The sequence below is a fragment of the Gekko japonicus genome, unplaced genomic scaffold (assembly GCF_001447785.1).
Source record: "Gekko japonicus isolate JY-2015 unplaced genomic scaffold, Gekko_japonicus_V1.1 scaffold94, whole genome shotgun sequence".
Taxonomy (NCBI): domain Eukaryota; kingdom Metazoa; phylum Chordata; class Lepidosauria; order Squamata; family Gekkonidae; genus Gekko; species Gekko japonicus.
Window position 1 is genome coordinate 461,244 of NW_015174274.1, and position 22,937 is coordinate 484,180.

Genomic DNA, 22,937 nt, shown 5'->3' on the forward strand with positions numbered 1-22,937 from the left:
TTCACTGAGAGCCAGTGTGGTGTAGTGGTTAAGAGTGATGGACTAGCAACTGGGCCACTTGATTCCAAATCCCCATTCATGCCATGGAAGCTCACCAGTCAAACTCCCGCAGCCCACTCCCTCACAGGATTGTGAGGATAAAATGGAAGAGAGGAGAACAATGTAAGGCAATTTGGGCACAAATGAATTAAATAAAGGAATAGTGGACACAAAAACTTCATAGAACAGTTTTCAAAACCAGAAGCTGAACTCATGTGCAAGCATCTTTTGTTTTATAGCTGACATGTACTGCACCAGGTACCTACCACACAGGAAAAAAACCCTTATCTTACAAAATGATACCCAAATTGAGCCCTGAAGATTAAGGATAATTTATGCTTACTATTCAGTATCTGACACAAGATCTAAAGCCTTCATTACATCTTCTAAAAGTGTATCTGGTATAAAGCCATTATCTAAAAAACAAAATACATTAATTAGCACATACAAATATTAATTTTACCTGTAAATGTTGGTATGGTCTATGAAATTACCCCCCAGTTAAACTGAAAATTACTGCTTCCTGGAATCTGGAAACTGTGCATAATTTTAAAGCAGGGTTTGTTTATTTATGAACTCTAAACAAGGGACCAGCTAGAGCGTATGCTCAGTATCGGGTATCTAACTGCCCCAATTTTACACCTTGCCCCTTTCCTTTAAGAGCAGGTAGGACATGCTTAGGCTTGTGCTGCGCATCTCACCTTCAGGGTCATATGTCTGAAAGACTCTCCTGGCTTGTTCCGAAGGGGCTTCAGGAGCCACAAGAGCCAAATCCTTCAGAAAAAGAAATCCATAAGATTACTGATTCACAGTAAAAACATATAAAGGCCCTAAGCCCTCTGACAATGAAGAGCGGCAGCTTCCTAATAAAAAATTCAGGGGAAAGACATTATTTTTTAAAAAAAAAACAGCAAAGAGAAAGTAATTATCAGGCACTGAGCCACGAAAATGAACAAGTGGAACTTGCTGGTCTTCTCTAGCAGCAGCAGCAGCAGCAGTCCCTCCCATGACCAAGGGGCACTCTCTTCCAGGTGTATCATTTTCTAACTGGGCTGAAACAGATTGTACACCTTACCCCAGGGATCCTCCCCGACAAAGGTCTCTATCAATATTCTTGCTTGAACAGCGCACGCGCACATGGCACATCAAGAAAGCAGGCTGTGGCAAGCACAAATACAGGACAGGAAATGTTTGTGTATTGTGAGGCCCCTTCGCGCACAGTTTAAGGCCTATTTTTCAACAGAAAAATACACAGTGTGTGATCAAAATATGGAATTCGCTGCCGGGGGATGTAGTGATGGCCACAGGAATAAACAGCTTTAAAAGAGGATTATTTATTTATTTATTTCGATTTATATCCCCACCTTGCCAGATTCATGGAGGATAAGTCTATCAATGGCAACTAGCCATGGTGGCTGAGGCGAACCTCCACATTCAGAGGCACTAATCCTCTGAATCCCAGAGCCAGGAGGAAACATCAGGGAAAGAACCTGGCCTCTATGCCCCATTGTTGGCTGTCCAGAGGAACTGGTTGGCTACTTTGTGAGACAGGATGCTGGACTAGATGGATCATTGGTCTGATCCAGCACGGCTCTTCTTATGATCTTATGACCATGCAACTAAGGGGAGGTAATTTGCAGTGAATTAAGGTGTAAGAAACAACCTTCTCCCCATTTTCTTTACTCGTGAAAGGTAGGTTGCCCTTCTTCCCTCTGTACCTGGGTGTGGGGTGGGTGGGTACAGAATTCAGGAAAACAGGCTGCTTTAAAAACTTTTTTTTAAAATGTTAAGAAATCTCAGATGCATTCTCATTACAGATCTCTCATGTCTCATCTGGTTTGGCCTTGATCTATTTCTGCCTGTGGTATGTTATCAACTGTATTCAGATGATACAGCAGACACTCTCTCTAAGATTATATACATACAGTGTGGCAATTACCGCTGTTGCCTCTCCACCAACCCCATCTCTAGCACTGCCTGCCTGTCCTGCTGTTGTCAGGTTTGGAGGACCCTTCTCCTTTAGTTTCCAATGTTAAACTATCCAACAGACTGTCTCCACCCCAGAATCTGAACTAAAAAGGTTAGTTTTGAGTTCATTACTTTTTACAAGTTGCAAAAATTATTCATTTTGGGCAGCAACACTTATTAAAAAGGTGACAAGTCTCTTTAAAATGTACTGTATCTTCTAGACTTCTATTATTTCTGCCAAACACAAGCCTCCAGGCCTTGCAAACTGTTATCTAAAACATCCCCCCAAACCTAATCTTCTATAGTTGGAAAGCCAATTAGTAGTTTACCAATCATTATTTTTAAGTACACTGTGTCCCAAAGGCAACAAGATCATGTTTCACCGTTTGGACCTTGTTACTCCTACCAAAAACTATTTTCCTTTATTGTAAATGCTGTTCTCTTGGTAATACAAGTCTATTTTAAGATCTCATGTTTATCCTTGCTGGCAAACGCACACAAGTATTACATTCTAAGGCATGATTCTTGGCTGTTTTCATTTGCAAAAAGCAAAACTGAGACATAAAAACTCTCAATACCTCTGATAAACTTGAAGAAGGCTTTCATACAATCTGTAAACCTGTTACTTTAAATATGTAACAAGGATATGGACACTTGCCTTCACCACACGTCAGAATGAAAATGAATTTCTCTTCCACAAAAGTCTAATTTTATAAATACTTTCTCCAAGGAAGGAACACCTGGGAAACCATTCCTAGGAACTACACATGGTATAGTGCTGGGGGGGAAACACTCCAGATCCCTATGTTGAAGTTTATAATCTCAGTTTTAAATACCCACTAAACAGAAATCTGTTTTAGAATCTGAAGAACTATTAAATTATTTCCGTAAACACAAGAAGAACTTCTTAAAATATGGCACTCCTTCCTCCCCACGAACTCAGTGGGCTGGGGCAAGAAGCAGTCCCTGGTATTATAAGCCTCAGCAGTCATTTTGGATTCCTAAGTAGTAGTTGCAAGGTGATACATTTCACTGCAATTCAGGTCATAAAACAAAACAGTCTCCATTTTTGGACACTCTGACCAGTATGAGTAATAACTGATACGGCACAGAATATTTAAACCTATGGTGTTGCCTTATTCAGAGCCCAATGCTGCCTAACCCAACTGGCAGTCTCCAAAGTCTCTCTCAGCTCTGGTGCTAGAGATCACTTTTTAAAATGGGGATTGTGGGGACTGGATCTGGGACCTGCAGCACACAGAGCCTGCATTTCAGGTCCTTCAAGCTACATTTTTAATCTCTTAAACAGGGCTAGACGAGGGTCAGAACAAACATGACAGCAATATAGTTGTGCCTGAGCAGCAGTCAGAATAAAGATATATAGCACAAGTTAAAGCCCCTTTAAATCCTGCTGAGCCCATGTTACAGCATAACTGTCACACGACTGAAAAATTGTATTTCATGTTAGAAATCATTGTTCAATGTAACTCTGGTTTCCATTTGTGCGCTGACATCATTATGATTAATGTGGCTCAAAGCAGAAGATGCTACTTTAAATAGGGAAGCTACAAAAGACACTTCTTTCAACAAGCCACAACGTGCCCTTAAAAAAAAATAATGGTTATTTTCCTGCCAAACGCAAGATTTGATTCCCTCCCCCTCAAAGGTACATTAGTGCAAGAGTAAACTCCTATCCACTGTTATGAGTTCTGTGTAGGCTTGAGATAGTGGAAAATATCAAGAACAGCCACGCAGTTTAACACACAGGATGCCACACAGCAGCCATTAATGTTGCATTACACCACGCACTTAACGTTTACGCTCTTTCTACTTTCTGGGTGAACACATGACCCATTACTGGAATGCAAACAAATCTTCAGAAACCCTACATTTCTAGTCCATCTCTATAGAGGGGGAAAAGGGGGAGAGATTAGGAAAAACCATACCCGCTCCTCCCCTACCCGTTCGCTTCTTCCCATCGATTGTGTTATTTCTAGTGCACCTTTCTCACAGGGACTCAAGGCAGATTACACTTCTTTCAGCTTTTCCAAGAAAAAAAAGAAATGCAAGTGTCAGCGAGCAATTAAAAGAAATAGTTTCTTGGGTGGAATGAGTGAACCAATGTTAAGATAAGGCTTTAGTTACTCAGAATACTTCATAAGAATTTTGTAGTATGAAAATTTTTCTGTAGGGCTGAGACAGTCAATTGATCCATTTGTGCATGGATATTATCATAAAATTAACATGGAAACAAGAAAACTCTTTGGCTGAATTAAAGCAACAAACTAACCTCTGAAAATTACAGTACTGTGTGGCAGGTAATATCCTACAATACACATTTATCATAGGACCAAGGCAGAAGTAGATCAGAACTTCAGTTTTTTAAAAAAAATGTCAGGTCCACTGTTAAAACTTTGTATTCCCAAGCTAATAATTACTCAGTGTTAGTTAAAAGGTTTGTTTTTAAAATAATCTAGCAATTCTAGATATGATTTGATAAATTAGTAAAAAGTTATGTGCCACACTGGCATAGATCAGAGCAAGCAAAAGCAAATAGGTATACGCTATATTCCTACTGTGTCTAAATTGGATGTAAGAATGAATTTAAATTTCTAAGATTCTTAGCCAGGTCCTTTGTGGAAAAAAGGGGAAAGACAGTAGTTTCACTGAATTCCAGATCTGAAAAATGGATATGTCAAAGTGGGCCTGCTCATGTATAAAAGATCACACTTCTACTGAATCATCTGACTTCTCACCATCCAAGTTATGACACCCATCTGAATATGCAGATAAGACTTACGTTTAACTCAGTTAACTATTTGCATTGTTTTGGATTTATTTTGGCAGAAAGCTATCTACTTATGCTGCTAGCTAAGTCTCTTTTCTCCCATAGTCATTATCTCTGTGCAGGAACTGTAAGAAAATGCCTGCTTGTCACAGGAAGTCAGAAGTAGCTTCTATGAATCATTGCAATTTCAGTCCTACTTATGCTATCTTAATGAAATTAAACCTATGAAAAGCACATATATTCTATATATCATACTTGGGTGACACTAAATTCTACAAGTCTAGCATGAGATAATAACGTTTAACTATTTGTCCACAATTAATATGACATACTCTACAGATGGTAATACACTACTGAAGAGGTCAATTTTTCCAAGATGATTAAATTTAACATAATATCCAACTCTGCTGATGGACCTTAATACTGCCCTTGTACAAAGACTATTACTAAAACTTACCTTATTCCAAAATGTAGAGTTTTATTCACAATTTTATTTCTACTTTTCTAAAGGCAAAAATGAAGATCTATTCTTAGGCAGCATAGTAGCACCCTCACTATCTGAATCCACCATCTTAAGTGTGCATCAAAAGCATTGTTTGTATATATAACTCGTATTATCTCAGTATAAAGAGATGAAGTGAATGCAAAACTCATTTCCTGCTTCTTTTAAAGAGAGTATGAAATGGATTTTCAAGGGTATTAATTACACTTGTAAAGAATGAAACTGCATGTCGTACACAAATTTCTCTGCAATGTAGGTGAAATTCAACATCTGTCATACGCGTTGCTGCTTGCATGATGGTCAGGTAGCAAACAGGACAGAAAGATTTCTATAAAGTTTTATGATCCATGTAACCACACATTTATCTGCAAAGCTTCAACATTTCTATTAGTCATATGGTAAGATGCTTAAGGCCAGGTAGAAAGTATTTCTGAGTGGGAACCTGGGACATATTGGGTTGCAATGGTTCAGAAAGAGTAATAGCTGTTGCCAATGTAGGTTAAGTCTAGTGGTATGAGAAAAGAGCCCCTGTGACGTTTGCTTCTGGTCACATCCTGTGATGGAGCATCAGTACTTTGTTTGAGCAAGATTGTTGTATAATTTGCCCTCCAACCAAACCTTGGCTATAGATCAGCCTTTAGTCCACAAGTAACCTATATTTCAAGCAGTATTCACTAATCTAGAATTATATACTATGCATTTTTATGCTATTTCAAGACTAAAGGAAGAGTAAAGGAACGGATTTTCCATTTACATCAAAAGAAATGCAACCCAAATCCTAAACCATGCATTTTAGCCGCCCTGAGCCGCTTCGGCGGGAGGGCGGGATAAAAATCAAATAAATAAATAAATAAATAAATAAATAATCTTCAATTGCAAAGTGGATAGACTCTATACTTTAAAAAATTATACACGGTAATCTGAACACAGATTATATTATATTAAATCAGGTATGGTTTCCCATTCTTTCTGAATATTTTTATTCTAATCTCTTTAGTTTTCTTGCCTGCACAAAATGCAAAACATTTCGCTGTTATTCCATGTGGCGCTAACTGCTAAAATCTTGAAGGAAAACAGATGGATAGACTTTTTTTCTTTTGCCCAAAAGGAAATCATTTGATCGATCACCTAGGGATATATATAATCACATTTTCACAGTCTATGTTCAGCCATGAACACTGACCTTTCAAACTACCATATTTAGAACCTAAATACTTATTTAAATAGCACATGTTGCAGCTTAAAGAAACTCTGAAAAGCAGACTGACGTGCTTCAGGTGACTAACTGAAATCAGGACGGCTACGCCCACGACAGCAGTTTAGACTTTTCATAACACCTGAAATCACCGTATATGGCTTTGGCAAATAAACAAAATACAAAATTTCTATGATTGTTCTAGACATTTATTTATTTCCTTCATTTACCGTCTGCCTTTCTCACCAAGACTGAATGTACATTACAGAGTGAAAAGCAGGGCAAAATGGGTCAATTTTTTCTTGCTTGTATTAATACTGTCTTGAATTTCCAAGCTTGTACTCTCTCCCAAGTGCTCCTGAAGTTCAAGGCTTCTCTGCCCATTCATGCACCACAGACATGACGGTCTTCTCAAATTATTCGGTGTCTGGGTAGGATGGGGAATTGGAAGCAGGTGTGCTGAGTCTCCCTGCTCTGTCCCCCAACATGTCTATTAGAATCTCTGGGATCAGTCGCACAACAAACTGTTGCTCCCACAGTTAAGAAATGATAGAATGCAGTGCTTGACATGTGGGCTTTGTACAAATATCCATGTATGGTAATGGTTTTCTCCAAACAAAACGAGAAAGGATATTTGGGACTTGATTCCTAGCCACGGAGCAGCAATCCAGGAGATTCCAGAGATGAGCCTTGTCATGTTCTCAATCACATTGAGTGAGTTGCTGAAAACATTCTTTCAGAAATCCAACACTCTTAGATCAAAATGTTCCCTACCAGTTACAATAAAGTTTTATATAACCTTCAGCCCCATTCCGTACAAGTATCCTAAAAAGACATGAACTATAGACTTAAATGCTAGCATTTATTTGGCCTAAAGTGATGAAATAAATAGAAAGGAATCCTACCTTGGCAAAAAAGACCGTGAGATGAGTTTCACTGCCAAGTATCCAAATAGGGAATTTGGGGGACTTCAAATAGGAACCAACCTTTTAAAAAAGTAAGAATTATTCACCAATTTTATAGTGGAATATAACCCTGAGTCCCAAGATAAACTGGACTGTAAGTATTCTGCACTTGTGCAACCTCAAATTTGAAATACACTTGTACCACAACTGGAAAGATAAGTAGAAGAATACGTGACAAATCTATATTAAAGGTGTATTTTACATTCCAATTTCAGGGAGCAATCCTAAGGTTTACTTACGAATAAGTTCCATTTTACTCAATGGAGCTTACTCTTAGGAAAGTGTTCCTAGGACTGCATCCTTAGCTTGTAGTTGTGGACAAGTTGCTGCAAAGGCTAAAGGGGGACAATGACATAGGTACGAAAACTAAAAGCCATGTAGGACAGAGCATCTCCTCCTTCCACTGTTTCCCTGGCTACTTTGTCCTGATCCTCTCAGTTTTCTCAGACATAGCCCATGTGATTTCAAGGCTTTCTCCAAATTTGTAACCATCACTACAGTTAACACATTGCTTTTTAAAAACAAATTTTGATTCTTGGGATTAATGTCAAAGCTCCGTTATTATCGAGAGCTAAGGAGAGCATGCATATTAGACTCATTCTGCAGTTACTCCATTTGGGGTCCATCAGTTATGGGATTAACTTCAAGGTCCTGGCTATCACATACAAAACCCTTTGTGGCCCTGGACCCTCATATCTGCAGGATCACCTCTTCTCCTGTACTCTACCACAACAACTTGGCTCATGTGAGCAAGTCCTTCTGGCCATGTCACCCTGCAAATGGGTAAGATCAACAACTGCCCTTATGCATGCATTCCCTGTTGTGGCCCCGACCTTATGTAATTGCCTGCCCAAAAACGTCAAGAAGGCTCTCACTCTCCTGGTATTCTGCAAACTATGCAAAACTGAATTATTTAGGAGGGCATTCTTACAAAGGTAATAGAGCTATATTATAATGAATGGTTCAGGAAGGTGCTTTTATGACGGGACCAGGACCATGTATAGTAGGTATTACCTGTGTGTTGTATATACTAGCCTGTTCTCACTGCACTGTTTTCTGTTTACATAAACCCCGTCTCCATTTTTAGCACATCATGTTGTAGTACTTTGTGCTTTGGTTCAGATATCTGTAATCCTAGCCTTACTACATTCCATTGCTTATTGGATGCCTCATCCTAATGACTAGATTGACTTAACACTGTGTAATTCCCCTTGAGTCAGAGGGAGAAAGGCGGCCTATGAAGTAAATAAATAAATAATCCCTCATCACATTTCATATTTGCATGATAACCACAAATATGCAGCTCAGGAGGTAGCAATATCTGCTACTTTGTTTAATGTCAATTCCATAGCATATTATTCTTTTAATGGATTCAATAGATCCATCTTAAAAGACTGTAGAATGGCTGCACTGCAGAAAGAAAAAGTCTTGAAGTAAAAAGACTGAATTGCAGGAGGAAAAAACCTGTTGTACTAGATTAAAGCAACAACCAACAACAAAACCTTGCAGAAATGCAAATGCCCAGCCCTCAGGGTCCCAATGACCATTACATTCAGAACCAAATGATGACAGATTCGTAACTCTGCCTAGTTCCCAAACTTTGTGTCTGCCATATAAGGAAAATAATCCAGATTTCGCCACTAAACCTGAAAGGTAGCAACACGTCCAGCACAACATATGTTTATTATCATCACTAGTAGACATGACATCACTGTGCACATGGTCTCCGTGAGGTATCACGGGATGTAGTGGCTGTGATATTTCCATTATTAAAACACAAGACATTTTCCAGGCCGTACCACAGTCCCCATGGACACTACTGCTGTGCTTCAAAGTAACATCAAGTCTCTGCCCAACTAATTTGGCTCAAAGAAAATGACATATACAACCAGCCTTTCAACAAATCTGTCAATACAGTATTTTAATTCAGTGTGATGGTTGCCTTGATCGTCTCTTGATAGCCAAAGGGGAAAAAAGGCATCTGATTAAAGAGTGGCAAAAGCCAATTGCAATTCTTCACAAAACATAATCTGAAAGGACTGTTATTTCAGCTATAGTGGGCACATTTCAACCCACTGGGGATGCAGTGCCTACGTGGAAAGTACATGGGCTTCTTGAGAGCCGATCAGAGGATTATGTACACACTCCATATCCAATCCTTTCCTCATGCTGGTTCAAGTTTTTGATATATCAGAGCCCAAGTAACTTGTACTAAGGCAAGAAACTAGATTGATTGGGATAAAGAAAAGGGTGGAGCATACCACATGCTGCACTTATGACCAATGTTCCCTCTAAGCCGTGGAGTCTTGTGAGCAAAAATTCCACTTTGTGAGCGACTGGCATCAAAGTTGTGAGCGAGCGACTTGGCTTCTGCATAAATTAGGTTACTCTGGAGCCCTCCTTCCTGAGCGAAGGCAAAAATGTGTGAGCCGGAGGCTAAGAAACTGTGAGCTAGCTCACACTGACTCAGCTTAGAAAGAACACTGCTTATGACCATTCTCCAAAGTTGCAGCTCAAATACCATATTTTCAAAGAAATATACTACACAATTCTAACATCATCCATAATTTTCCTTACCTTACAGTACCTTAGAGATTCCATAAGTGTCAAGAACCCAACTGTTGCTTGCTTATGTATTCCAAGCAGTTCTGTATAGGAACAAAAACTCTGTATTAGAACTGTCCAAGTTTGACTCCTATTCTGTTTACTTCCTTCAAACCAACCATGACACTTCAGTCTAGAAAGCATTCTGCTTAAAGCAAGCAAAAGAAAAAAATGCTAAGCTTTTAAAAACAAACATACAAAGCCAAGAACTAAAAATCACTTCCAAAATGGCATTTTTCTTCCAAAATCCAGTTTGACCTCTGCACTGAACATAAAGTCAACAGGAGCTATTGGTGGTTGCAGGAAGTTGGCTTACTGAAAGTCCCTTCTGAGAAAAATTGTACATAGGGCTAAAGTAAATTCTTTTGAACTCAGGAACACACCATAAACTTATCAGAGCAACCAGAGCTGTCAAAATGTGCCTATTTAATTCCATGCAATAAAATGTCTGCAAGCAGAGCAGTCATGCATTTTTCTATTCTCATGTGCAAGGAACCAATTTTTTTTCATTCTGCAAGAGCATCATATTTAATGGTCCTCACAAATAATGCACACATGAGAGTGGAGGAGGAAAAGTGGCACCGTTCACTGTAACAAGAACGGCATATTAACCTGTGGAACAACAGGAACAGAACCCAAAAAGTAGCTTCTAGGTGAATGTTGCTGACTTGCCACCTACAGGTAGAGACTGAAGCTTATAGGAAGAATTCTGAACTGTTAGTAACCCCCCCCCCCCAATAGGCTGTGTAATTAATTCAGCCCATAGCAATAGCAGGGATGGGATGTTGCCCCTCAGTGAGATGTAACAAAAAACTATATGGTCTGTGCACCTGGGAAGGACATCCATGAAAATCTTATTCATACTCCTTAGTCTTTTCTTCCTATTAGGGTTAGTTTGCAGCTATCCCTTCTCATTGTTGCCCTAAAAACTAGTGGCTTTCCCAGACATATCATCCCTTTATTTTTTTCATTTCTGCCTCCTAACCCCCTGTTAAAATCTGCTATTCCTGAACATGTGCAAAGAACCAAAGTTATATGGACAAGGTGTTCAGTAAGTCCACCATATGGATGTGAGGCGATCTGGCTGTGACATCTGTTACCCCACTGATTACCAGGGTTGATCTGGCTGGGTGTCCCCTTGTACAGGGATTAGCCCACTCATGCCAGTCCAGGAATGAGAGGGAATCCTCTACTTTTCAATACATTAAACAACAAACCACAAGATGGTCTATACCCTCTCGGGTTTTCAGAACAATGTGCCACCAGAACCTCTTTTCACTAGTCCCTCCCTTTCCTAAGGGAGAGATTCCAACCCTTAGTTAGCATCTGGGATTTAACACAATAGCAACTCTATCCAGAGGTGCACACTCTTACCAAGGTAGCATATGTGGTCAGGGTTAGGCACCAGGGTTAGACTTGGAATTCAGTTACAACATCAAAGACATATTTATTCAGTACAGAGCTTAGCATAGACTACCAGAGATTACAAAAATAACAAAGGCTAGGGCAATTTGCCTTAACTGCACATTGAAGATACATAGTTACCACATCAGGAAAATCCACAGTCCAGAATAGTCCAAGGGATTTTGAAGGGAAATCCCATTTTTGCTCCAAGTCACAAAGCAACTCTTTGTCTCTCAAGAGGCAGCATTTCAGGTGCCATAAAACAGATAATAACAAGAGGAGGAAGGGAGAGCTAAGAGCTAGAGAGCAAGAGAGACTCACTCCCATAGGGATCAAAACAATTATACTCCAATTCCAGTCACAAATTAGCTGTGGCCATCAGCCAATTGCGAGTGGGCATGGGTGTGCCCAATTGTTGGTTGCCATAGCTGCAACACAGGAATGGCTAGAAGTTTGGAGCCCCTCCTGCAGTCCAGTGACCCAAACTCCACAGCTTCTTCATTGCCTACATGACAACACTCATGTGAGGCCTAGTGTGGAGCCTTACAGTCTAGCTTTTAGCATGGAAGCGTGAAGAATGTGGGTTATAAAGTTGTTCAGGCCATCTGACCCACCATTTGGCTTGCAACAGGAAATAAGGCACAGCATGTTTCAGAAAGACATCACAGGAGAAGGCAGGAGACTTTTAGAAATCAATATTTCTATACACCCCTACCTCCCTCACCACTCCATGTGCATCCCTCCCAAAGCTGCACGCTTGGTCGAAGAGGACGACCATCCCAGATATGAGTGTACTGGGGTGTACTGTTCTTTGGTTAAGTCCACCATACAGCTATGACACTATGCTAACTGTGCTGAACACAACGGAAGCAAGCCTAAGGAGTGCCCTCCATCCCCCTAAAGGAAAAGAACTCTCTTCTAACTGTGGTTAAGCAAATTGTTGATACAGACATTAACTGTAGTTCAGGCTAGCCAAGTTTTCTCTTGCACAGGTATCTGAACCCCACTTCAAACTGTGGTTTCAGATCCTGGTTTCAAAGAAGAAACCCTAATGAGTTTTAACTGTGCTCAGTGCTAACAAACTGCTTAAGGGAAGGGGGGGGTAAGGGAGGGAGTGCTCACAACCATTTTTTTAAACAATATTGTAAACTTACTCATGTGACTTGGCAAGTGTCAGTCTCTTGTTGAACCTTGACTACTATCTGTACAAAGCAGCTACGTATGCTTAATTAGCACGCCAGTACAGCAGCCCAGAATAGGGTTTTGGTGTGCTAATTAAGCACATGTAGCTGCTCTGCACACATACTGAGGCCCAGTTTTACACAAGATGCTGGTTGTGTGCACGGTGGCAATGAAAGGCCTCGCCCAGGCTTCACTAGGGGTTTGCTTTTGCCTCACTAATCAAAGAGCCAGCTTTACAACACCTGCAATGTCTCAGTTTATGTTAGAAAAAAACTATACTTAACAGCCGTGTGTGTGTGTGTGTGTGTGTGTGTGTATGTATAAGGAAGCCCTGATAATTATTTTTAAAAATGGATGCTCTGGAAGAGTAAACATGCATCTGGAATCCCACATGGGTAGGGTCAGAGAAACAGCTGGGGGGATGTTGTAGTAGAAAATGTATTGAGCAGTTTATTGAGCAGTTTTTATTCTACCCTAAATAGGCCTCTCCTGAAGCTTACTTTCTATTACATAAAAGAAAAAGAGAAAAAGGCAGCCTCTGGTAATTACACAAATCTGCAAGTAATATTCAGTTTGGTCTCCAGCCACTTTGTATGGTTGAAAATATATCTTTATCTGAGGAGACAATGTTGTCATTAACTGTGTGCTGAATTCCCCCCCCCCCCCCCCCCCTTTCCTCTTCCGAATTCCTTCTAGGAAGACAAAACCATTCACATTATTATATTTACAAGTTAGTTCATCCTACTCTTTTAATTCACTCATAACCAAATGGCTATATAAGGCAATATTCTGAAAAGAGAAACTCTTGAGGGGACCAACATGTAAAAAACCAGTGCCATATTACAGGTATGTCCAACAGGTAGATCGCGATCTACCAGTAGATCGCGGAGAGGTCAGAGGTAGATCACCAGCCCCACTTGGTCTCACTAATGAGCAAGAGCGAAGTTTTAAAGATTGCGCAAGATCAGCCTGGATCAATACTTGACCTACATTTAACACAAATAACTCTGAATAAAAGTTAAAGACGGTTATTGAGACAGTTAAAGTTATAACTCAATAAAAAATGTTCACAGTTCTGGATCTTCGTCTCTCTGGGGTTTTTTTGCTTATTTTGCTTACCAGTAAACGACAGAAGGGGCATTATAAATGGGGCAGGGCGGTGGAACCCAACTTTAGCGGGTTAAAATCTAATTTGAAACTAATTTGAAACTTTATTTTCATGGTGGTAGATCACCGGCACTTTTGGACATGCCTGCCATATTATATTAGTGTAGTAAATAGTTTGTGTTCATTTAGGCCTATATCTAAGGCTAGATTCTGACAAGTTTCTCTCATTCACATTGTCACACAAGTGTGATTACATGTAACTACTATCAGCTTTCTTATCACAGCATTCAAACGCTGATCAGTGGGAGGCAATGAGAGATGTTACAAGCCTACGCCATGTGAAACAGGCACACGAACTTGTAAAACAGATTCCACCACTACTAAATGGCTTTCAAGACACTAGTTTTCCCCCTTCTGAGTTTTCCAGCAGCAGCAAGTATTTTTTCCTTAGGCCCTACTGCCATCTTGTGGTGAATCAAAGAACATAAAACTTCACTTGAAAGTAAGCGCAGCAGTGAATGTGATATAATCGTCAAAGCCACAACCAAACATCATCATTCCTTGTGCTGTACTCTACCTACAAAATGGCTAAGGGTTTTTTTTATAAAACAGAATTTCCACCACTCAGTGTTCCACAGAATTACTTCACTCATTATACGCATGCTTATGCGAAGAACACACCTATGCTTTATGGGTGGAAGTGATCTGGCAATTTGCAGTGTGATGCTCCCTGCCTGTGGTTCCTCTCTTCTTAGCTCCCCCATCTTAAAAAAAATGTAGCCACAGCAAACCAGTATGGCCATGTCCATGATGTAAAAACAGAAACAGATGTTAGTTTTGTAAAATATGGGCATGTATTTGTAGCAGGCTTCAACACTGCTACAACCAGTCAGGAAAAAGTGAATTGAAGTAATCCAGATGTTCCCGAAACCATCCATTATTTCATATCCCCACAGAATTATCAGCAAGCTAAATTTATCCTATTTTTGAGACTGCGTGTCATTTGTGAGAGGACTGAACGGCTGATTTGTATTCAATACAAGCAAATATTACTTTATTCTAAAACTATGACTCCCCAGTGTTAATGAGGGAGGAAAATTAACAGAGGAAATTACAAGTAAAAGATAGCCATATTATATTAAAATGATTAGCCTGGATTCATGAGGTCATGGGGGTATACTGATTTCCCTTTCTAGTGGCAGTGCTTTACACCTAATGACTTATTGCTCTGGAGGACACCCTTTCTCCAATAGACTGGTGGAAAGAGGAGAAAAGGAGGTTCTGCAGCCAGACTAAGAATGAAAAAAACCCCAAAAACCCCTCGTGTGTGCGAAGTGCATCCTGCATGTCCCTCTGCATCTTGACCTCTATAAATAAAAGCAAAGTATACAAGGCAGAAATAGCAAGTAGATTTTGAATGTACATGAGGGTTTAAAATGGAAGGTATCCTGGATGTCAGTGAACAGGGACTGTAATGTAAACTCAATAATTCCACGGCTCTTTTAATAATTTTGTTCAACTGGCCCCCTACGATGGTAACAATGTTGAGAGAGGTGTCCTTCACATCCAGCCACCCTTAACTGTGTAGGAACCAAGCCTCTCCTCAGAATTCTGAAGCAATGCTTTGCGCGGATATTTAATAATGTGTCAGCCAGCAAAGCAGAACCTAGTAAAGAACCTGCAGACATTTTTTTGCTGCCAATAAGGATGATAGCCAGAGTGTAATGGTGTACAAAGACAATATCCAGGAAAAAGAAATAAGGACATGCATTCCTATAATCATTTAGACATCTGAAGGGAGACAACTATTTAGAATACAATCACATTTCTGCCATAGAATAACCAGATAATCAATGATAAACTTACTCATTCCTGAGCATTCCCTGTCTCCATCCCAGACGTTTGAAACTGCATGGCCCGTTAACAGGAGGTTAATTAAGCTTTGGCTAAATGAAGAAAACAGGTATTTATGTTTGCAAGTAAGGTATGTTTTCTGAGCAAGTTAATTCAGAGTGGTACTAAAATTGTAGTAGTACTACCATTAGTATAAGTGTTTATAAGATATAGTAAGCTGAACATGAATGTTGTTCACATGGTCAGGGCATCCAGTGCAGGTTAGTAGGTTTAAGAAGAGGCCTTAAACATAATCGGAGTACAAGGTAACAGAGATCTGGCAAGACAACCCAGGATGACAAGAAAATAAAGATCATTTGCTATCAATTTTTTTTTTAACTATTTCTTAAAGACATGCCATTTGTTCAGTTGCCTTGTCATTTAAGGTAAGTACAAGATCACACAAAACATACCTTCCATGACCATAAATAGGATCTATCAGTGGTTCCGTTGAATCTTCAATTTCATTTTTTATGTTTTCAATACCCTATAAAATACGAATATTTACTGAATATTGACCACGTTCCTGCTAAAAATACTTTCCCACGAAATAAAAGTGTACTATGATCCCTGTTAAAGACAGGGAACACCCACTACTTAATTTCTGCCATAGATGATCATCAGAAAGAAATGTTAGCTATTTCCTTCCTTACACTTTTTGATGAATTTCAGCTATTGTATCATCACCAACCAAGCCTATCTAGTAGTCAAGATCATGTAAAATCACTCTGCAAAACACAAGCAGAGACATTTCAGCAGAGCTACGGGTTCCAATGACAGCAAAAGGGAGTACAATATAGAGTTTTGGGGGGAAACAGATTTGCTGCAGGATGGGAGGACAGGAAGAGCCAGACAAAAGGAGACTAGAAATCGGCATGGAAGGGGAGAAACTTAGATTATTCTTGCTTCAGCATGGAATGACGCACTGAATATTTATAGTGAATAAGCCCACTCCCACAGGGAAGATCAGTTTCTACCCCCGCTCACAGCTTTAAGCTCTTTTCGGCTCTTCCAGCAACTGCCACTATCACCAAGTGCAGGAAAGGGTGAAACAGGCCAGCAAAAGCATTGCACATGGGAGGGGGACCAGCAGCAGTTGGGCAGGCAGAGGCTGCCTGGCCTCAGGCTTGCCTGGTTTCGCTTGTTATCACTGCAGCCTCTCTTAGTGGCTCTTTTTCCTGCCATACCTTCTTAGCTGCTGGCTAGCCGCCTGTCTCCTGACTCTCTCCCCTGCTCTTCTGACCCCACACGCTGCTCTTAACACCTTGATCCTCTGCATCATCCTGCCACCCAGCAGGCACTCACACAGGCTCCAAATATGACCATTTCACCCTCATTCATCTTGCTGAAATCCCTGTTTCTTTCACTGTGTCCCACCCCACAGGAACATGTATAAACAATGACAAATCTAGCTGTGGTGAAAGGGCTTGGGGGCAGGGGCAGTGAGCCCTTTCACCTGTAGATGGCCCATGAGTTCAGGATACTCGCTTTGTCCTTCCTGATGTTCCTACCAGTGCCAGTTGTGCCTCTGGCTGTGCGCTCAGTGCAGGGACTTAGTTATAATTCAGGTTTGCTCTGTGCTCTCCAGCCAACCCCAGTCACAGGTTTGCTCTGTGCTCTCCAGTCTCTGAGGTCCAACCCCATAGGGACTGAGTCTAGCTTTATTAAGCTGAAGCAGGAAGCTATCCAAATGAGGGACCAGACTGCACAAAGAGTGGCTGTGTAACTGACCAATGCAGGATGTAGCAATGGCCACCAGTTTAGACAAATCCATGGCAAACAGGGGTTAGTTAACCCTGCTGAATGATAGTTTTAATGTGCCTTCCCAATAGAATGAAAGGCTTTCCTCTTCCCCCTCATTAACACCATTAGCATAGAGTCCAATCTGTAAAGGATGTGTTTATTGTACTTTACAGTTAAGTGGTAGAAAATTATAGTTCGCTACCAAAGCCCAGTCAAATTTTCTGGACTACAGCTAGCAGCACTTTTGCCTGTACTGTAAAGGTATCCAATTGCTGAATACCAATAATAAAGTCAAACTAAAGCCACAAGAAGAGGATTAGAGGAATGATGTAATTCAGGGTGGATGGAGTTGTACTTGCTTCATTCACACCATGAACATCCTCTCACATATTATGCATTACACATGCATCATTGCCCTCCTTCTCAAACCACATAAGAACCTCAACATAAAATAGTCCTATGACTCAATGCCTACAACAGTAGTTGAGGCAAACGCCACATTTCCACACAAAAGGAAGCTAGCAAGATAAGCTCTAACAAAGTATTTATTTTCTGAAATTTACCTTATCATTTCAAGAAGAAAAGAATCAAATAGACCCAGAACCACAATTTTAAACAATATGTATTTATGTTCAAGGCTTAGTACACTACAATTAATACAGAGATTTTAAAGATTTGAAAACTAAACTTTCATTTCACATTTCCAGACATTCACTTATAACATACACTTGATTTTAACAAACCTTTGCCAGTATCACAGAATACAGAAAAAGCAATACTCCAAATTTGTTTGTCCAGACTGAATAATGATTCCAAACTGCATCTTTGAAATCAGGAAAACTTGAGAATGATTGCTTGCTGAAGATTAAAAAGAGGAGGCAATTAGTTTGCTGCAGTTTGACAGTAACTACAAAGTTTAACTTGGTATCTAATAACTGACTAAAACCAAAATGAAGAATGCTGAGGGCATGCAGGAATATCTGCAGTTAATGTACTTGCAACACATTTATTAGCAACTGACTACTGGAGAAAAACAGGGGTTACAGCACGTACACATTACTACTGTTATCAATGCACCAATGCAAGTAAAAATTTAAGTATTGCGATGCCTTGCCTGCAAAGTTTTTACGTGATGTTCATAGTGAAAACTGATAGCTCTTATCTGCATGACCAATATCTCTCAATGGCTATTCTAAGTTTTGCATTCACTGGTAAAAGACCCAGCAAAAGCTCTGAGCAACTAAACAAAGTTAATAAAAGACAAGGAATACCAGAATTTTGGCTCCAGATTGGAGAACCACAAGCGCAGAAGGAAAGTCACATATTCCTGTGCTTAGACAACACCCCACATACCTAATTTGACAGTATGTGCACAGGTGCCCTTTCCTTACTGTTTCTAACAGATGAATGGTGCTATGAGGCTTCATTCAGAAGCTTCTTGTACTAAAGACGCAACTAGAAATTGGAAGTTATGCACCATGAAGTCAGATACGAGAATGGAAATGTTCTTCAGAACAATTTTATCTTGCTCATGATTGAGTGAGCACCTCACTTGATTAAATATATTTCCCCCCTAAGTATTATGGCTCAGAGACAAATATCCCTTTCAGGACTACTTTAATAGCTCAGCTATAAATCTGCTAACTAGTGCTGGTACTATATGAGGAACAAAGGCTGTATTATGACTGCCACAAAAATCAAGTTAAGAGTACAGATTGTCACATTTTGGGTACAGATTGTCACATTAAAACAATGGCTCTAGAAGAAAGTTTGAGTCCAGCAACACCTTTAAGACCAACAAAACTTAATTCTGGGTATAAGCTTTCGTGTGCATGCACACTTCATCAGAAGCATGCACACAAAAGCTTATAACTTGATTAAAACTTTGTTGGTCTTAAAGGTGCCACTGGACTCAATCTTTGTTCTGTTGCTTCAGACCAACACAGCTACCCATCTGAATCTTGTTAGAGTCTAATTAGAGGTAGATTTTAAACTTGAATTAACATGACTTTTAAGATAACTGAGTTGGGCTTCTAACTTCAAAAAGTTGTTTGTTGCATATAGTGTATTTTTAGTGTTCCAACATGTTACTTACTGAATTAATGCATGAAATCGCTCAAAGCCAAGCTCTTCGACAGCCAAGGCAGCTATACACAAGAGACACTTTTCAGCACTACACATGGCAAAAAGTGACACAAGAAACACATAGCAAGCTAGAAAACTTTTGAAGCCTCGCATGTATTAACTCCACCCTACCCCACCCCTCTTCTGGGCAAGCCCACATATGCAGAGCTATGTGGCAGAAACTGGGTTAATGCAACTCATCTAGGACTCCACCATACAGTGAACTGGATCCATATGCAATCACTCAATACCAAAATATTGCCAAGACTAGTAAAACACTACAGTTCAATAGTCTTGAGAACTTTCAGCCATATATAAGTCACCAAGCATAAGCATACTGAACACATAGTTATGCTGATCAAGTAGATTTCTACTTGAGCATGGTTATCACGATCAGTTTCAAGCATAAGCAGTGTGAAAACACTATTTTCTGATTAGTTTAGTATCTAAATACTCTTTTTTGCAAAATAATGAATTAGAATAATTTGTTGTTTAAGACAACCCTTTGTCTTCCTTTAGTATTGATGTTCCTGCTTAAGCACATTAGGTAAACCAAGAACTAGGAAAAAATACAGCATTTAATACCTTTCCAGTTTCAACAAACTTTATATCACCCTTTCCTCATACCTTGAAAAAGTTAAAATAAGTAATTTTCCCCATGCACAACAAGTATCTGTACAGCAGCTACTGTTCTTCTAGAAACAAGCAAAATGGGCAATGCATAACTACTTGCTGATTATTCAGGTGAACAATGAGAAATGAAGCTTGTTGGCCTTTCATAAAAGTGTTTTAAGCCCAAAAGGTAAGCAATATGTACAAGAAACCAGCGGTTCAATTAACTTGAGTAAAAGTCTAACACTTAATGGAGGAAAGATTGAAAGCTGCAATTTCTATGCTTCAAGTTACACAAAGAGACGTCTCCTGAGATGTTAGTTTAACTTGGTTAAGTCTTCAGAGAGAAAACTTAACATTGAACTAAACGCCCATTAAAAACATGTTTTGGGACGCTGAAGGCATAAGAACTGTTAAATGAAGTTTTAGTACAGTACATATTTATTTTGGCAAAGTGAACAGGTGTGAACAGTAGACCTTAATAAAGGGTGCTCTGCATTTGTCTAGTGCCTGCAAATGAGCACTTTTATCAGTTGATGGTGAACACAAACATGAGGCAGATGAAACAAGCAGACTTCACAGTGGCAATAGGTGGGTCAGTTACTGCTGCCAATTTCATGATGACACTACTAAACCAAGTGGAATGTCAGAAACAATATGTTAAGAGGTGAATTATGGCCAGATGAACACAAACACTGTTGAAAGGAAGAGCCTGTGTGTGATACAGGAGGGTGTAAATTAAGATACAGTGGCCAGATTTGGCATCTGTCAAAAATATAAAAGAGAAAAACACGGACTTGAAATAAAAGTCAGATTTGGACAAAAACTACAATTGACTGCAGTCTCAACTTTGGCATTCTGCAGCTCCAATGTTTACAGCTCTAGTTAGTATCAGATTAAGGACCACAATTCCATATTTGCTGCATGTAAATTAACAAAAGTTTTCACTGACTCCATACCCTACATTTTTTCGATTTATTTTAAACATTGCTTATTTATTTTGTTGGGCTTCTAGCTCACCCTCTCCTGCGTAGCAGGCTCAGGGGAGGTTACAACATCTATACACCTTAAGCAGTCCTGATACTTCCATCCTCTTTCCACTTCCAAAAGTCACATAAAATATAAATCTGCACCTCATCACTTATGAAATATCAAGTACAAAAGACTCTAGACCCTGAGAGATGCACATATACCATGGTGGTAGTGGTTGTACCTCGCAGAGCTCTGCTCAGGGCTGCCCCCATTTCACTTTTGGAAGCACACAAGAGGACCAATAGAAGGTGGAAGTTGAAGTCTGCGTATAGCTTGAATCTGCATATGGCACCTTGGATCCCGGAGAGCCAATGTGGTGTAGTGGTTAAGAGTGTTGGATTAGTTTCTGGAAGACCCAGGTTCAAATCCTCACTTGAGCCAAGGGAACTCTCTGGTTGACCTCAGGCCAGTCACACTCTCAGCCTAACCTATCTCACAGGGTTGTTGTGAGGATCATTATTTAAGCCACTATGGGTCTCCACTGTGGAAAAAGGCAGGGTATGAATGAATGAAAAATACTTTAAGCCTCTGCTTTACTAATTGTGTATTCCATCTATTTTTCAATACACATGCCTTCCTTCCCATCAACTGTACAATGTGCTGTACAGGTTTCCAGGTTAGTATGCATTAAAGGACAAAAACAAAACCTTTGTGTTAAATATTGATATGCCTGAATGACAAAATGCATACAGATAACACAGCCCTTATCTAGCAGCAAGGATTTCCCTATGAACAGCTCCAGTCAGTACAGTTGTTTACTCTTATTCAGTGCAAAAAATGCTGCGTAGTAAAGTTCCATTGCATCCCATTTTATGTACTCAGAACTTCTACACTGCTTTCTTTGGGGTCATTCTATGTAACCAGGAACTTGCCATTAAGACTTATTTTACTGAATGTAAGTGCACAATGAAGAATACGCACATTCTAGATTCAACCTGGTCATTTCATATGAAATGGCAGCCACCTGAAAATACATACTTACAAGAAGAAGAGTTGGTTTTATACCCTGCCCTTCACTACCCGAAGGAGTCTTGGGAGCAGCTTACAATCACCTTCCCTTCCTCTCCCCACAACAGACACCCTGTGAGGTAGGTGGGGCTGAGAGAGCTGTGACAGACCCAAGGTCACCCAGCTGGCTTCATGTGGAGGAGTTGGGAATCAAACCTAGTTCTCCAGATTAGAGTCTGCTGCTATTAACCGCTACACCAAACTGGGAACCCACAAGTACCTTGCAGGACTGTGGGAGGCAGGAAGCTGCAACAGGCCAGGAGGGCAACTGCAGAGATGCCTGAACCTGCTCCAGGCCTGGGAAGCAGCAGTGCCAACAGTGGGGAGGGGGCAAGGAGCCACACTGGGCCAAGGGTGGCAGTGGGTACAAGGGGGGAGGCTAGACCGGACCCAGAAGGTGATGGTGGCAATACTGGGAACCGCACTAGGCCCAGTGGTGGCCGTAGTGAGGGGCAGGGAGCTGTGCCAGTCATGGAGGGTGATGGCGGCAATGCCAGGAGCTGCGCTGCACTCAGTGATGGTGGAGGGGGCAGGGAATTGTGCCAGTCCTGGAAGGTGACAAAAGCAATGTCAGGAGCCATGCTGGGCCTAGGGGCAACGACAGCAGAGCAGTTGCAACTTGACCCACCCTCACTGGCCAGCTGAAGTACTGCTGCTGGCTGCCAACAGCAGCTCCTCCTCACCACTACAGCAGAAAAAAAAAATTGTCTGCACGTGCACAGACAACACTCCTCCGTTTGGGGGGATTTACACTCCCCTCCACTTTGTCCA

General features: G+C 40.4%; 1 protein-coding gene across 1 annotated transcript in view; it reads right to left on the reverse strand.

Moving 5' to 3' along the window:
• Window positions 1-22,937, reverse strand: part of FAM188A (family with sequence similarity 188 member A) — a 42,387-nt gene that overhangs the window by 5,032 nt on the left and 14,418 nt on the right. The window contains exons 5-12 of the mRNA XM_015423755.1: window positions 19,486-19,537; window positions 18,134-18,248; window positions 16,061-16,134; window positions 15,621-15,700; window positions 10,035-10,105; window positions 7,398-7,478; window positions 741-813; window positions 383-455 (exon numbers count right to left, since the gene is read on the reverse strand). Of these exons, the coding sequence (XP_015279241.1) occupies window positions 383-455; window positions 741-813; window positions 7,398-7,478; window positions 10,035-10,105; window positions 15,621-15,700; window positions 16,061-16,134; window positions 18,134-18,248; window positions 19,486-19,537 (619 nt within the window). The remainder of the gene's footprint in view (window positions 1-382; window positions 456-740; window positions 814-7,397; window positions 7,479-10,034; window positions 10,106-15,620; window positions 15,701-16,060; window positions 16,135-18,133; window positions 18,249-19,485; window positions 19,538-22,937) is intronic.